The sequence below is a fragment of the Aythya marila genome (assembly GCF_965140915.1).
Source record: "Aythya marila genome assembly, chromosome: 4".
Classification (NCBI taxonomy): domain Eukaryota; kingdom Metazoa; phylum Chordata; class Aves; order Anseriformes; family Anatidae; genus Aythya; species Aythya marila.
Window position 1 is genome coordinate 9358520 of NC_139045.1, and position 17327 is coordinate 9375846.

The following is a 17327-nucleotide window of genomic DNA, read 5'->3' on the forward strand; positions in this document are numbered from 1 at the left end:
GGGAATAGTTCAGTATTTTGACTCTAGCCCAAACCCTGTGTTTCCCAGTGTTCAGCTCAGTTAAGGAGGATTATTTATTTTTCTTTCTCTTTTTCCTCCTCCAATTCTGTAAAAAGCTGCCAATTAAAAGCATTTTGCTCAAGAAAAACTAGTAATTACAACAGCTACAGAGCAGCTTAAGGAAAACGGGCTAAACTTGAAAGAGCAAAGAGACCATGCTACCTTTTCTTAAAGAGCATCAGAGAGAAACTGAGAAGGCTCAACATTAGGAGAGACAAATATATATACTCCATATGTGATATGAACTTAAAAGGTGGGCCAGAGTACATTTTGAGGAATGCAAACTGGGCCACATAAAAGGGAATTTCGTTACTGAGAAGCAGTGAACAGTGTGGTTAATGCTCCCACTTTAAGAACGGGTCAGCTGCTGGTCACTTACTCCAAGGATCTTTCTCTGGCACTTTGAACACTCCGGGGCGAAGAACTCTCATAGCAGACCTCGCAATACAGAGACCCTTTCTCTTCCACAAATCCAATGTAAGCCATGGAGGCTTTGCAGTGAGCACAATTAAACTCCTCTGGGTGCCACGACTTCCCCAAGGCCACCAAGAAGGGTCCTCTGGTTAGGAAGAAAAGATTAATCAGCAAATACCACTGAGGTAGCTCCTGCTAAAGCTTTTAATTTATCAGCAATACCTCTGCAACATTATTTCACCGTTCACAAATTTGTTCCAGATTTGCTCCATCCCTCTTCCCTCCTATGGGCTTCTAAGAAAGTGTCAAATGTTGATGAGATCTTTTCCCACTGAACTCTCCCCCAGAGACACCTGACCTCAGTAAAGACTAATTCCTTTCACTTCATGGCATTTCAAAAATGCTATTTCAGAACTGCATTAAATACAGTGCTGAAGAGGCTGCTAGTGGAAAGAAAATAAATAACAATAATAATTAATAAATGTTCCCAATGTTCTCAACTGCTTCCCTCTATTGCAAAGAGACATTTGACTCTGTGATACCATCAGCTCTCTTTCAACATGCATTTGTATATCAAGGCCACAAATGTTAAAGTATGCTTGACTCCATTACGAGCTAATAAGAGCAGCTTCTTGTCAGACAAAAATTCTGTAGCTGTCCTTATCCAACAAGTTTGTCACAAGGTAACCCATCCAGTTGCTTTTTCTTGTTTGCTTTCCCCAGAAGTGAGTTAAAATAAGAAAATTTTCTCCAAGGACAGAACCTCCTCTATTTTTTTTTTTTTTTTTTGCTTTTATAGCATTTGTCTGGCAAATGCCACAAGGTTAATGGACAAAACGAAACTGTCCATTTCTAAGCAAACAAAAACTTCTCATTTTATAAGCCATAAGTCTCTTGTATATGCCATTGAATCAGCATTCATTTGAAAACACATTCAACATGCAAATTTCTTTAACAAACATATTTACTCTAATGAGGTGACTCCTGGGTCCCAGCAACACTCAGTCTTTCAGAATTTATGTTTTAAGAGAACTTTGTGGCTCAGGTTCACTCACCACATTTCCCATTTCTGTGATACCAATAATGATACCATTCTTTCAGTAATGCATCTTTTTTTTTTTTTTTTCCCAATATTTCAATCCAAAGAAGTGTAAAGTACTAGCGTCACCACCCTGTTTGCTAAACAATTTTGGAAATTAAGTAAGCAACAGAAATATTTTTGTTTAATATAAGATACTCATATGAGCAAAACAACAACAAGAAAAGCAAAAACATTAACATTTGTTTCCAGAGTTATGCTGACTGTAAGATGAGAACTATGTGGGCAGAGGACAGAGGGCATCTTCCTTTAGAGAAGCAGACACTTATTTTCATTTCTCTTCTACATTGTCTCTGGAGATGCTTTATATTTTCAACAGGAGGAGAACTCAAAAAACAAAGGGGCTCAAACAGGTTTAGGGCAACTCATACACCTTCTGAGATGAAGAAGATATTTAATCTGAAACTGTTTCTTCCGTTCCTCTCTGAATACTGCAGAAGAAACAGTGAAAAAGCAGCTCCTGGAGCAGCTCGTAGCCCTTTAAGGAGCAAGCCGGGGGGAGTGCAGCCCTCTGCCCCTGCTCACAGCAGATGCCTGAGCAGAGCAAACACTGACCTAACCTGATACCCTCCTGCTGCCATACAAGCACCTTTCTAGATCAAAGCCCTTTCAGTTCTGTACTGATCAAACAATACAAGCCCTTATGTACAACAAAGTGCTCTCCTCACGCCGTGTCAGCACAAGCTAATTTAACAGATTCATTAAGACGGGGCTGACACCGAAGAGGTTCTCTCCACTCCAAGTAGGATTGGGTTTCTGGCCATCTGCACTGCAATGATAGGCTTGGTTAGTTATGAAATGGAAAGCAAGCACGCTAGCGACAGGAGGGGAAGGAATTTTTACAACATCTGCTACATTTAGCTCTCCACAGTTTACAGTTCTGACATATTGAGGTTAGCCATTCAAGACAGCGCGCAGGAACCCAGACGGATGGGAAACAGTGCAGGAGTGCATCTATGGGGTTTCGTTCCCAGAAGTCCCCAGACAGCTGTGGCCGTGCCCTGTACAATGTCTCCTAGGTGTTCCATTAGTGGGCCTGCTCCCCACGCACACGTGGCCAGGGGAGCACTTTCTAAATGCGATTTTACGTTTAATCAGGCTGTAGTTTAAACATGTCAAGCTGACGCTGCGGCTTAATGATACCAGTGACTTAAAAGCTGCCCCAAAGCATGTGGAAAGAAAAAAAAAAAAAAAGAAAGAAAAAAGAAAAGAGAGAGCGAGAGAAAAAAAAAAAAAAAACACCTGCTATGTAAAATACACTAAAACGTGATATTCAGAACTTGGACTTATTCCTAGTCTCTGCATATTTTTGTGATCAAAACAACAGCTTCCAGTAAGAAAAGTTATTTATTTGCTTCATTCAGTTGAAAAGGAATTAAAGATTGGAGTGAGGGGGCCACATGCCCACCATCATGATTGGAATAAGCCAGGGCAGAAAATGCTAGGAAGATGGCTACAGATGACTTCATTCCTCATTGTGCATTAACAACAACAAAACCCCCCAAGAACTCTATGCCAACTGACTCTTTGTAAACTAGTCCAATTTTAAAGGTGGCACTCAAAAAACACGTTCCTCCCACCTGATGCTTTGGGACAACCTAACTAGCAACAGTTACCTATGAATGCAGTTTCATCCCAACCTACTTTCAAATGCTAAGTGCTTTGGACCAAATTTCTGACATCACCATCTAAGACCACATGAACCAAACCCGCAGATGGAGGCAAATAGTAGTAGCTTTTTTTTTTTTTTTTTTTTTTTTTTCCTTTTTGAGAGATTGTGATGTACTTACATCAGTATTTACAGACTGTTATGTCCCAAAGGATCACCAGGTACATAAATTTGGTAGCAACATCTAACATCTGGGTCCCACATGTAGCAATGATCAAATTGGAAAGAAAATTGGTCAAATTGGAAAGAAAAGTAAATAATGTACAAGGAATATAAGGATAATTTCACTATTATTCTACTTGTAACTAAATATAACTTTATCAGTATGGTCACGATGCATTATCATGGCAATAATCTAGCTTCTCATGTGGCTTTGATTATGACAGCAAGCCAGAACTGAAATTTGGTGGTGGAGAGATCAAAAGGATTGCCACATCTGCTGAGTAGGTCAATCACTTTTTTAGTTATTGTCTTCTCATTTGGAAATGATGTGATATATAATTTCTGTATAGGAGATGTTCAAGGGAAGCACCATTCCTAATTTTCCCCTCGTGCCTTTAAATTAATTAAGATCTATGAGAAAGTGACAAAACCAAATCATCATTCACAGGTATACCAGAGATATGTTCTCAATGGAGATACAGGGAAAACACATTTGCACTTGAAAGGGAGAGCAAACTCTGCACTGTGGTACTCAGTGAGACTGCCTGAGAACCAGAAGTCTTCATCAGGATGTCTCAGAAGTTTGCCAGACTGACACAGCAAGTAGATCATGGGAAATTTAGTTTGCCTCCAACTCTGATACTTTTAGACACAGAAACAAAAGATTACGTAATGAAGCTTTGGAAAAAAAAATGAAATCTTCATGCAATCACTGTATCAATAATTAAAGATATATTAAAAAGTTATAAGACGCCTCTAAGAAATTGTTTTGGCTTAACTAACCATGGTTATTCTATGCCTTAGTGTAAAGTAACCAACTCCACAATGCATTCTGGCTTCAAAGCAGTTGTACAGTGCAATGTCACTTAATCCTCCTCCTACCTTTTCATAGGTAACACTACCAGTAAGGGCATGAACTGTAATTATGCTAAAGCTTGAACATGAAATGGCAATGCAAGCTTTCAAATCCACTGCATAATGTGAACATTAGGCATATTTGGCATTGATAATCACATGTCATCTCATACTCAAATGAAACAATGCTTGCTTTTAATAATTTAGATGGCATTTAACATGTGAAGAAATTTAAGGATTTACACGTTAACAGCAGTTGAAAAACAGACAACAGTATCAGTTACTACTCAGGAAGAGTTGTCACTTACAGTAGGTGACAATGGTTTAAGTACTACCAAGTAGGGCTGCCCCTTTCTCCTATGTGGCCACTAAGGAGCACAGGTTGCTCCACAGACCGCTACACTTGCCTACTTACAGGGCTGAAGCTCATCTCTTCAATGGTGATGAAAGCAGGGAACAGCAGCAAGTGCTTTAAGGCTTGACAGAAGAGGTTAGCTGCTCAAGGATCTTGCTGTGCGACGCCATGGTGCAGAGCACCAACAAACCCTGCTGAAGCACAGGTCTTTTAAGAGGCACCAAGCTAGGTTTCTTTCATGAAAGATGCAGCATAGTTTGAACTGCTATGATGTCAGTATTTACTAGATGAACTCAAAGTTCTCCAGCACCCAGAGAACAAAAACGTCAGCGTACTAAAGACATATGATTATTATATAGGCCAAACTGTTCAATGAATCAGACAAATCTCATCCAAAAAGTGTATAGGCCTTTTTGAAATTAATCTTTCATTTTGCGGTGAAGAACAAAATCTGGATTAGAGAGCAGGTATATCTACATTCAGAATTTATACTTTTTTCTGTTGCTTCAAGGAGATTCAGATCATATATTTTTATTTCCTTGACATATATGATGGAATTAGGAAAAGACCGCCAAAACATCACAGATGAGTTAGCAAAGAGTCCCTGCTGTTAACTGAACTGGTAGTGAACTATCAGAATGGAAATCTAATGGAAGTCAACAGGGTGGACTCAATTCATCCCTAGAAAGCAAGTGATTAGACTTAGTTGAATTTTCTGATGTAGAATTCAAGCCAGGGTTCAAGAAGCTCTAGAGGGTATGGTGGAAAGCTTGATTTTCTGTTATACTGAGTGAAATTTATCTATTTCATAGAGCTCACTTTCCTAATCAAACAAGTTTCTTTCTTTAACTATGGCGAAACATTGCGCAGGCTCTCCTATCTTGTTCACTGAAAACATGGGACAGATGAATAAAAAGAAATATTACAGGGCATTACTTTGCCCCTGCAGCTCAACAGCACAGATAATTGAACAACCATGAAGATGACGACATCTTAGAAGTATACATCTCTTCCAGAAAAAAAAAAAAAAAAAGAAAAAAAAAATCTATTTTAGAAAAAAAATAAAATGTAAGGTAGATGAAAATTGGGAATGATTTGCACATTAACTCGAAAAGCGATTATAGCTCCCTGGTTGAGACAATCACGACTAATTGTCAAAAATCACTGACTGAACAATGCAGCCCAGATTAATTTCTTCCTCTGTAAGAAATTCTGGCTAAAGACAGATATCTTAGGGGACTCGGTGGAATTATTTATCTCAATTGGCATACTTGGTTTTGTGTATTCTCTGGATTAATCCTTTCCATCCGTATTATATATAAATCAAGTACACAAACTACCCAGTTGCCAAAGAGACCACCAAGGAATTTGAGAAGTAACAGTAGAAAATTATTATTAATCCATTCTCAGCAATGGTTAGACCCATATTCCTTGGTTTTCTTATATGGATGGAACTCACTATTTTTACTCCTCTTATTTAGAAAGTCTGGTTTATAAATTGACATTTGTGACAAGTTAGCCTTTATTTGATTTCCTGTACATTGTTTTCCAACTTTTTCATCTTCCAAATTTTATAGGAATGTGTGTGCAAGTGAGAACTAACTTGCTGAGTTTTCTTTTGTTTTATTTTTGCTCTACTCCACCCAGCCTTCAGGTTCTCTGTAAAACAGTTTGTGAGGCTCTGACTGTTAGGAGTTTGCCACGTTTTCCTCCTTCATTTCCCTCATTCTCAGATTTGCTAGATAATCCATATATAAAAACAGTGTTCTCTGTTACTGAAATGGAGCCTTAAAACACTTGCGACCTCAGGAATCAAAACCTGTGAAAGCAAAACAAAGCTCAGCTGTCTGAGAGCCTGTGGGATGAATAGATACAAACCTAATGACTTGATTACACTGTGCACACATGGGAGTACGCTTTCCCGCTGGAATATGCTCTGCCCTCTGAACCAATGTGTCTTGCTCCGTTAGCTGAGGTGGTGTTGCAAACTTTTGACTCGGGGCAGTTGTTCCAGATGGTTTAATACTGTTTGATGTCCATCCACTGGCAGGAGCTGGGGAAGGAATGCCAAAAGCATTTAGAAGACCATCTTTCAGTACCAAGTAAATTATTTTGAAATACGAGCAACAGGCAACATTTTTCTAACAGCCTTGTTAGAAAGCTTGGCATATACCTGCCTACTTAAAGCAACAAATTAAAAAGTGCTTATTTTCTCCTCCTCCCCCACCAAGTAAGACTGTCCTACCTACTTTACAAAATGTCTGCAGAATAACACAGCACATTTTTGGCTAACTTGTAAAAAAGCAGTGGACAAATTTCAACATATTAAAGAAGTTATGTGAAAGAATGCACAACCTGTGAAGGCATTATTTTGCTTTAGATACAAAAAGTGGTGCCAAGAATATCAGTGTATGAACAGAGACATAAGAATATGACATACCTACTCAAAACATTTTACAGTGAGTAAAATAAATAGATCGTATGTCACTACCAACATATTAAACAAGAATATGAATCCAATACAACATGCACAGGAACTTAAAATACAGTACTGTATAATGAAAACATATTTCTAAATCAAACTTATACACTAGACTAGATCACTAAACACTGCCAATCTGAAGCACCCCAATGGCTGTGTTCGCATCCGTTTAGAAAAATTATGGCTCTGATGTAAAAGCCTGACATTTCCAGAAGTGTGTATAGCCATAGACTTCCATTTGCATTCTGGTTTTAAGGTCATATATATAAGCTTTTAAGGAGTAAGAAAAATGCATTTACAAAAATGAAATGCACAGATGATACTTGTTGCCAAGGGTAATGAAGAAACAAACACTCCTCTGCTTTTCTTTCTCCTATTGATACATGTACCTTGGAAACGTACAAGCCACAACAGCACAAGTTTATGGGAGTAGTTACTCCTGTCAAGTGGAGAATTCTTTTTCTTTATCAAGCAAGCTACATAGAAAAAGAAAAAAATCTAAAAAAAAAAAAAAAAGAAATAAAATAAAAATAGCCTTTTGTTTGCAACTACAGGCAAGCAAAAACATGTCTGCTCACTCTGTGTCCTGTCTTTATAGCAGCCATACCAAACCTCGTAAATCAACAAGTGAAATTAAGACCTGAGTGGAAGCTCAGGAGGGAACAACCAAGCAACAACAGAGATGTCTGACAGCGTGGGACAATGCTCCTGTTGCAATGATGAATCTCTCCAACACATGGTTGGGGTAGCTGCATGTAGCTTTCCCAATACTTTTTAATGGAAAATTAGTTTGTGGAGCTGTTAGTCTTAGTTGTTAGTGCTATTCACCCTTCCATCACCTTTCATATCTTCCAGGGAAAAGATGAAAAATTGTTTCCCATTATTTTCTTAATGTAATGCTGATCAACCTTTCCCTTACCAAAAGGTGCAAATATCTTTCTAGTAAAACACTATACCTCCTTGCTCAAATGGACACGGCATACTAATTCACAGAAAAGATAAATGACAGCAAATACAAAGAAAATTCAACAGAAATGACAATTTCTTACTATTTAAAGAAAATAGCCACACGCTACACAATTTAATCAAACAAATCCAGTGAACTTTAATAATAATAATAATAATAATAAACTAAAAAGCCTCTCCTGCATATTGGTGCACTAAGGTGACACAGCTGGAGAAGAAATCCTTTTCAACACCAATACTTTTATAGTCTAATCATGCTTGTTAGCTTGATGTTAATCCACTAGCATTAGTAGGCACAATACCTACTTTTGCTTATTTTTTCCTCTGTATGAAGATGCAATGTAGTTGAATTTTCTCAAAATAAGTGATTTCAAGACTGACATATTTTTGGATCCCCTTCAGTATATGAAGTAGCAAAAAGCATACCTAATGACCATTATTTTTATTATTATTTTTTTAATATTAAGCATATTGCTTCTCTATTACATGTAATAAAGCAGTGTGTAACATCTTGAAAAATGACATCTTGATTATAGAGACATTCAGCATTGCTAAGTAGAAAGTATTCAGAAATGTGCACCTCAAAAGCACTTGATCTTGAACAAGTCACTCTGCTACTGTAGTTCATTTTAGATTATAAATGCCTGCTAAACTGAAAACATAGGAAGAGATAAAACTGGAAAAGGTGGCAGAAAGCCTTTGAAGACATGAACAAAAGTGGTTTTGATTAATAGCACTTTCCTTCTCTATCACCACCAACGGCTTTCTGATTTTCAGGTCCCATTTCATGCAAAGACAAAAACACACTAAAACCAAATCTGTTTGAAGACTGTTTTCTCCATTAATCAAACTGCAGCACAGTTTCTAGTGTATTGCTCATTTGTGTTTATCTGCTGAATCCCAAAGCCCATTCAAACACATCAGCTAGCTCTTGTTTGCACAGGGGGAAAAAAAAAAAAAAAAGAAAAAAAAAAAAAAAAAAAACTTCTACTTGCTTAAAGAAAGAAAAAGTACAACTACCACGATCACCCCTATTTCTTTGGTCTCATTACAACATTCATTAGTGCTGTGCTGTGTTCATGTACAATGCTTTTCTGAATGCTGCCCAACTTTAAAAATCACTACTGCCCAGGATAGGATCTCCCTCCAAAAACCCTCTCTCAGAGCTGTTGGACAAATTGGACCATAATTTCTGAGTTACTCAAAGCACAAAAAGAGGAGAGGAGAAGATGAATGTTCATCAGATTGAGAAATAATGTCAGTCTACTGCTGACCCTATGATAAAACAAAAATTCTCTTTTAAGCAAACCATACTATAAAACACACTGATTAATACCATGTTAAGGCTGTGGCCTAAGCAAAAACAAGCTGGCTATTTACAATTGAGGACCAGTGAAAGCAGATGGATCTACTCTACCTCCACTGAAATGGGTGAAATCATGTTCAATGCACAGACCTTTGGCAGATGCAAGACTCCCCAAGGGATCACAGCCATAATGCAAGTGGAGAATTAGTGTCAAATACTCTGGGGAATGAGAAATAACCTGTAACCTTCAGATACCTCTGCATTTCCAGAATATTTTTGGATACTGGACAAAACCTAAGTTTTAAAAGGCTTTTTGACTGTCATTTGTAAATTTATTTGCTACTTTGGTAGGAACAATATCTAATTGATCACTGCAGATGCCATCATCAGCTGAGAACTAGGATAGAAAAGGTTTCTTCCTGTTTAAGAACCCTTGAAAATCAAGATCTTAAGGCATTTTATTATTATCTCTCTTCTTCCATCTTTTGAGGCCAGCGTAAAGCCAGGAAGCTCCCTCTTCATATTCACAGATTGTACCTGCAGTGCCCTCTCAAAGGGTAATTTTCTCCTTTCTAATATTCACATTAAAACCTTGTTGGTCTTGCAGAGTATTATCCCCCTCAATTCCTGCTCTGAAGTGGGCTCAAGTTTCTTTCACTTTAGATTCCTGATCCAGAAGAAGAGTCGGTCTGCTTCCTTTGCCTCAGATTCATACTCTAAGTTCTTTTTTTTTAAGAAAATACACCAGTAATGTACACTAATAGCTATTTCACCATGTTTACTGTACTGGTTTCTCTGTAAACTTCCTACAGTTGTTTTTTGAGATTTTTTTTCAACATATATCAGTCTTCTTTTCACACACTTGATTTGCCTCAGTCTTCCTGATTCCCATCTGAACACCTACCTGCAGACAGTTTTAACACCTACTTGTATCTTTCCATAGGCCAGACGTATGCCTGTAACACTCCCCTAATCTTAGCAAAGGTTTGTAACTCCCACTGTAACCCAACTTTTTATTGGTGGTGGGTGAGTTCTCATTTTTGTTGTTTTTTGTTTGTAAGCAAGCAACTATTAATGATGTAAAAGAAATCTATATGAATTGACAATTTTTCTTTTTTTCTTTTTTTTTTTTTTTGTCAATGTTCTACCTCATGTGGCTGAAGAATTTCAAATATTAGGCATGTTTTCTCTTTCAGCATGAAAGCTGATATTTCTTGACTAGCCCTTCCAGTTTACAAGTTAGTCAATACTCGCATTAGGCAAGATTTCACAGAATACTGACACTACTTGAGTTCCTGCATTTATTTATTTTTTTTCCCCCATTCCCTTGGAAACCTTTCAGATAGAATTAGGTTCTAAGTTCTGTTTTACTGTGGAAGCAGCCTAATTTATTTATTTATTTATTTATTAACCTCTAGTTTCTTTAACAGATTCTCTAGCCTTGAAACACAGCTGCATGATTTAAACAAAAACATCAGACCCTGCAAATTTATGGAACTAGAAGCTTTCAGCAGGACACAAAAGTAATAACAAGGAGGGTACAAATTCTTACACTCAATCTAAGCCTCAAAACCCCTCAACTCTGGCCATCAGTTTGAGCCCTCCTGCGGTTTGTGCTTTATACTTTGCTTTTTACATTCTCCCTTTGGTGTCAAGCATGGGGATGGGTTGCTGTTAACAGACACTTTTTTTTTGAAGCAATTCAGACTGCAGAATTGTTGCAGGGGAAAGAGGTGTCGGGAAGGAGGCAGCTATGCATCCAAATCCCTTAAAAAATGAATAGATTAAAAAAACATACCAGCACACATGAAAGGAAAAATTTATGACTTTGGATCTTTCAGCAGCTCTGTTCTCACAGAGCTGGTACCTGAGGTCTGGCAAAGTGCACGCACATTTGTAATATCAAAAGATGACCTAGCAGGGAGGGGAAGGAAAACAACTCCAGCTGCTTCACAACATCTCACCACAGATTTTCTGGCCACCGCCTTTGTCGAATGCAGTGGCACAGAGCACAGGAACTTGTGCAGGTTCTCTGAATTATCAGCTCTATAAATAAATACATTATAATCAATAAATAATTTATTAAAATTATAAACATCGTTAAGAGTTATTCCACACTGAGTGGTGGAGAGGTTCAGGTTCTCTGCAAGTCACAGAAAAGATCCCTGTGGCTGAATTTCAGAGTTTTGCAGGCTTTTGCCTTCACTCTCTTTAGTTAAACCTTTTAAAGCACCATTGATTTTTACCGGTGCATTGTCATAGCTGGCTTTTTTAAAATAGAAAACATTCTGTACCTGAGTATTAACTTTCTACTTTATTAGGTTTAAGTTTAGCAAACCCTCAGTGTTTGCTTTTACTGAACTCCTTGGTATGGCTAGTTTAATATTTAACAAAGTTTTAGGCAAGGTAACGAACTGGCTTTTTCTTTTAAAAAATCCCAGTGTGACTTTGCCCTTGTTGCACTAACAATAGGCTGTTCCATTGCTGAACACATGGATAACTACAAACATTAGGGAAAGATTTTTAAGACAAAGGGAGAAAGGCGGATACACAGTGGTGCCAAAGTCACTTTGACAGAGGTTCTCCGGTGCATAGCAACAATACAACAGCCTGAACTGTTTAACGCTCACTTAAACATAACATCAGGCTTCATGTAATATCTATAAATAACAATGCTACTTTAACTGGTGGGAGTGCCAGAACTTCATTTTAAAGTGCTCTAACCTGATGATTTATACACTGCTATCAAACTACTGTATTATAAATGGAAAATACAAAGGTTCATATGTCCAATTTTCTGACTTCTCTTAATATATCTGTACAGTAAGAAATCTTCCAGTTCCTTTCCTCCAACCCAAACAGATGGCCGGATGAAGCAACGTGTCTGAAAAGCTCGGCTGTCAGCTCATTGCATTAGCCGTGTATAACACTCTATCCACTCCCGGACCCGCGTGAAATCGCTCAAGTTAAATGGAGAAAACTACAGGACTAGCAAGACAGAGGGGGGAAGAAAAAAAGAAATGCTACATTCAGCAGATCTCATTTGGTTGCTGCACAGTCTTGGAAGCATCGTCAAAGCTGAAACCCCACCACTGATTAAAAGCAGAACAGGAAGGATTAAACCATTATCATTTCTCCAAATGCCAGCAAAGGCTGGTATGCGCCCGTGGAAAATCACAACAGGTGCAAGTGCGGCCCGATTTCAACAACCTCTGCAACCTAGGGGCCAGTTCCTGTGCTAGCGACCAGCCTTTCAACTGCAAAGGCTCCGACAAAATTAGCTGTAAAGGATCTTTAATTAAAACGAGTATGGTGGTTTTGGCTGGCTCGGCCTGTCGCCTTGTGATTTGTTACATCACATACCGTCACAAATTTGGCACAAGTGGCATAGCTGTTACCAAAAATGTGCCTCGAGGAGAAAGAGAAAAGACGACTTCCTCACTCCCCTGCACAACAGGGTTTTATTTCTCTGGAATGACAGCTCAGAAGCCCATTTGGTGCCTTTCTGCAGATAACATTTTGCTTCTCTCACTCTGAGTTCCTGTTTTGAATTTGACAGCTTGACTACACCCGAGGATAGCATGACTGTGCGGTCTCACTGACACACGTATTATCTGCCTTTTTCACAGAGCCGATGTTTAAGGTTGCATAGTGATAGGAATGTATTTACCAGAGCAATATTGACTTTTCATTTGTTGTACAAATATTAGGCAAAATTCTTGGATGACCTACACTTGTACATCCTACCAGAGCACATCACTCTTCTGAGCTAGCATCCTCAGTGATGCAGGCTGCAAATTAAAGGGAAGTTATCTGGTCAATCAGTCCATGGCAATATATTAGATACTTTTTAAGAAATCAAAGGCAACAAGCATCTAATCTTGAAAGCTGGTGAGTGTGAAATAATCAGAGACAAATAGTCCCCTCACCTCTTTAAAAGACTAGAGAAAAGAACATGCCTCTGTCTGATTTATGTCTAAATTCATTTGAATGCACTAAAGTTTGATGCAATACCACATGAATTTAGCAACATCAAACCCCAGGAAAATTGCCACAGACCCGATTTTTTAGGTGAGTTTCTGTTCAGCAGATCCTGCAGCGTGGCGCAGCAGGCCATTCTGCTTCCAACAAGCATGAGGTACATGTCTGTGTAATTACTATGACCCACCCCTTCTTAAATATAAACATCCAAGTTTTAAAAACATATGCTAGTTTCCACCATGTCTGCAGGAGTTACAATTTCACACTGCCATCAAATTAAGGTAGACATTTATAAATTACTCTGGTTTCACAATGGGTTTTGCTTGGCTAAGTCCAAGTTCACATTACTTAACTTGTAAGAATAAATTCTTGTGGTTTGCTGTCACATGACAATATAATCATTTAGATTAGGTGAAAAATTAATAAGAATAACAGTCCATACACCAGAATCAGGAAGCTTTTATGTTTTGACCTGTCAATCATATCACTTTTATGGGCAAGGCGTTCTCTCTCCTTTTATGAACGGCAACTGCAAGGGGCAAACATTAACAAACTTTTTCTGCAAAAAAAAAAAAAAAATAGTGGAAATGTCTACATTTTGGGACTATTTCTAGCTTACCACAGTATAAGGATTTGCCTCAACTTGAAGAATTACTCCAGTTTCTTCCCCAAATTTACACCATTGTCCTCAGTGGGCATGTAGCTCCTTTAACCCCTAATAATTAATTCCTGCTTTTAATTTCCTGTTCTGTGAAGGAAACTATGTTGGATGAGATGGCCCTAGGGACAAAGAGCAGAACTTCATGAACAAGGTGATGGTGCCTTTCCCATGCAAAGCGGATGGGCCATCAACTTAACTCACCCCATCAGGGTGGCCTGTAACCTCCACAGAAGTGTGTGTGTGTGTGTGTGTGTGTGTGTGTGTGTGTGTATGTGTGTGTGTGTGTGTGTGTGCAAGCTTGTGCACTGGGGGAATAACAAATGAAACACAGAAAAACAAAGGTGGCAAAATTTTACAGTCAATTCCTGTATGGATCTCAAGCAAGCCTTTACTGGAAGTATAAGCATTTTGCCATAGCACTGTACATCTCAGTGCCCTCTCCCTCTCCTCCCTAGCTCTGTGCTGTTTGACTTTACGGCCAAACTCCTGAGGCTGACATGGTCTGGTTTTTGACACATTTCCCTTAGCAAACTTTTGCAGACTAAGTCACAAGGAAGGAGACGATGACTTAATCTGTCAGTATATGTAGGACAGGATACCAAATCACACCTAGGACCAGGTTTGTATTTTCTTCTGTTTTTAGAGTTCTGATATTATCAAGGGAGTGGGAAATAGGAAAAAAAAAAAAATGCAGCAAGACAGCACACTAAGGATAACTCCAGAGATGGTAAATGCAAGTCTACCAAACACATGAAAACAACTGCAAGGGAACAGCAGAATTTTACAAACAAGGTTGCCTGGGGAGCAATTTTTCTGTGCTTACAGCTAGCTTCCAAGTGTGTTCCCCCTGCTGAAGGGAGCATGTGCTTAACACATGTGCTGGCTCAGGATTAGGCAACTGACAGTTGTGGGTATTGTAGAATATGCTGACATGCCCGACCAGCTCTACTGGAAGGGGATTATGTATCCCAGTTGTATCAGGCTGACAGAGACCCTGGGAATAAGGAAGTTGGCATACGTGGTAACAGGTCACCTAACACCATGAGCTTTGGGCACTTCTATTGCAAACCCTTCCCATCCCATCCTCATGCTCTGCTGCCAAGCCCCGGAGGAGGGAGGCCAGTGTTTATGGCCTCCTCTCTAAGCAGTGTGCTGGCTCGCCTGGCCTCCAGCTATACCAGCTGTGGGCTGCGGTCCCATTGGACCCCACCAGCAAAGCAGGGCTTTGCCCACACGGGTCAGCACTGTGCCAGCAGCTCCACCTCCAACAACAGAGTTTGGAGCATGCCAGGAAAGAGGAGGCAATCTTGCACAAGAAATGCACTCCTAAAGTCCTGACTGCTCCTGCCCATCACAGATCCTGCTGCACTTTCTGCGAGAACAGTTCGTCTCCTGGCTGAACTCCAGTTTGGGTAACTGCATTTATTGGATAATTGTGCTTTCTTAAATTGTCCCAGCAGTTTCAATTTGACACGGTGCTATTCACTTCCTTTCAAGATGCCGTAGAGTGTTACAGCGTGCTGACAAGCAGCTGTTACGTCTCGCTGAAGAAGTGACTGCATGGTCTTGGTGGGTGAAAGCAATGCCTGTGCATGCATCACGTGCTTGCACATGGCACCAAGACTGTAAAATGCTTTGGGGATGAACAGTGCTACCTAAGTGTACGGCAATAGTTAGCTGTGAAATTGTAAAGTAACTTGATGTGATGTAGTTGGGATACTGGTGGGCATTTTTATTTATTTATTTTTTATTTTGTAGATTGAATATAATCATGTTAAAAAGCTTCTCCCTCTGGTGGGTGAACAGAACATCATAGCTCAACAGAGCATCGTAACTCAAGAACAAAATGAGGGCTATTATAAATCCTAGCCAATGCATTTAACACACAGCAGCAGCCACAATTTGACTTATTGCAACAACTGAAAAAAATTAACAATACAGACAAGAGAAGCCCGTGGCAAACATGTTCTTTTCAAACCGCTGCCTACACGCACTCGACCACTTCATCGTGTATATGCTCCACCTGCCACAGATGTTCAACTCTTTGAGCACCCAATTTGCCAAAGATGAGACTCTGTTTGACAAGCCAGTTTTTATCCTGCTGATCCAGCCTCCCCATGAGCATACAAGAGTGGGGCAGCCATCCCTCATTTCCTTTGCCAAACCACTGAGGAATCCTGTAATATCAGGATTGTATTCCAGAAAGGGATGTTATATTATGTTACCTTCACGCTGGGTAACTAATGCTGCAATTTGCTAGAAGGTAGGTAATGGGAATCCTCAAGAAATAATAATAATAATAGGACCCTGCCTAAGTGCCTAAACGAACACCTTTTCCAGATGCTTTCAAAAAAAAAAACCAAAAAAAACAAAAAAAAAACCTTCTCGAATACTTAATACCATTTGGCAGAGAATTCACACACAGCACAGCACTTCAGGTTGTTCACAGAAAGAAAATTGCAATTTTTCTCCTCAAGGAGGTGACAGGTTTTGAGAAGGACAACATGGAGCATGAACTAAATGAACTAAAAGACGCCTTCTGACCAAATGACTTTTCTGTGTAGTTGGACATCTTAATAAACAAAATCACTTGTAATATTCACACCATGCCATAAAACAGCTGCCTACAGCTTCCCCAGACACAAACAAAATGTTGTGATATATCTGCTTTGCTATGGAAACGACTTGGTCTTATATAGAGCAATCATTAAAAGAGTGAGTGCTATTAGAACTACAAAACCATACTCTGAAGAAGTTTCTGTTATTAACAGCACACTGATAAACATATACACATTTGCATAACATTATGCCTCCCTTCTAATTATTTCCAAGGTTGGGTTTCAACTACAATATCAATCAGGCTCAGAGGGAGGTGTTTTTATTTGTTTAAAATTCTGTCAGACCCATGACCTGTGAGGCCAAATTTTGTTTGGCCTGCGAAGTGCTGGCAATTTTGCTTTGAAGGATACTTCATGCTCCCAGACTGCAAACAAACAGCAGAATTAGTGACTGAAAACCAAATATGCCCTGAAACGGTTATAGTCTTTCTTCAACATCTGACTAATTTTACCAAAACACTCCACTATTTAAAAAGTTTTACCTGTCAGACTGTTGGGTTCAGCCTTATTAAGTGAGCTTTGGTACACAAAAAGCTTGGGTATTTTTATTTTTGTAAAATGCCTGAGAAAAATGATCAGTCCCTGCTGTAATGCCTCTGTAACCGTGCTTAGGCCTCTCCTGCCTGCCAGTTTTGCGATACTGACTTCTTGAATGACTTGGGTAATATATGCCACATAAAGCTGTGGGTGAGCTTATGG

At 39.1% G+C, this 17327-nt stretch overlaps 1 protein-coding gene across 1 annotated transcript in view; it reads right to left on the minus strand.

Annotated features, from left to right (window-relative positions):
- The window catches only part of PDLIM5 (PDZ and LIM domain 5), a 130137-nt gene that overhangs the window by 8806 nt on the left and 104004 nt on the right, over positions 1-17327 (minus strand). The window contains 3 exon segments of the mRNA XM_082758810.1: positions 440-486; positions 489-619; positions 6493-6667. Of these exon segments, the coding sequence (XP_082614936.1) occupies positions 440-486; positions 489-619; positions 6493-6667 (353 nt within the window).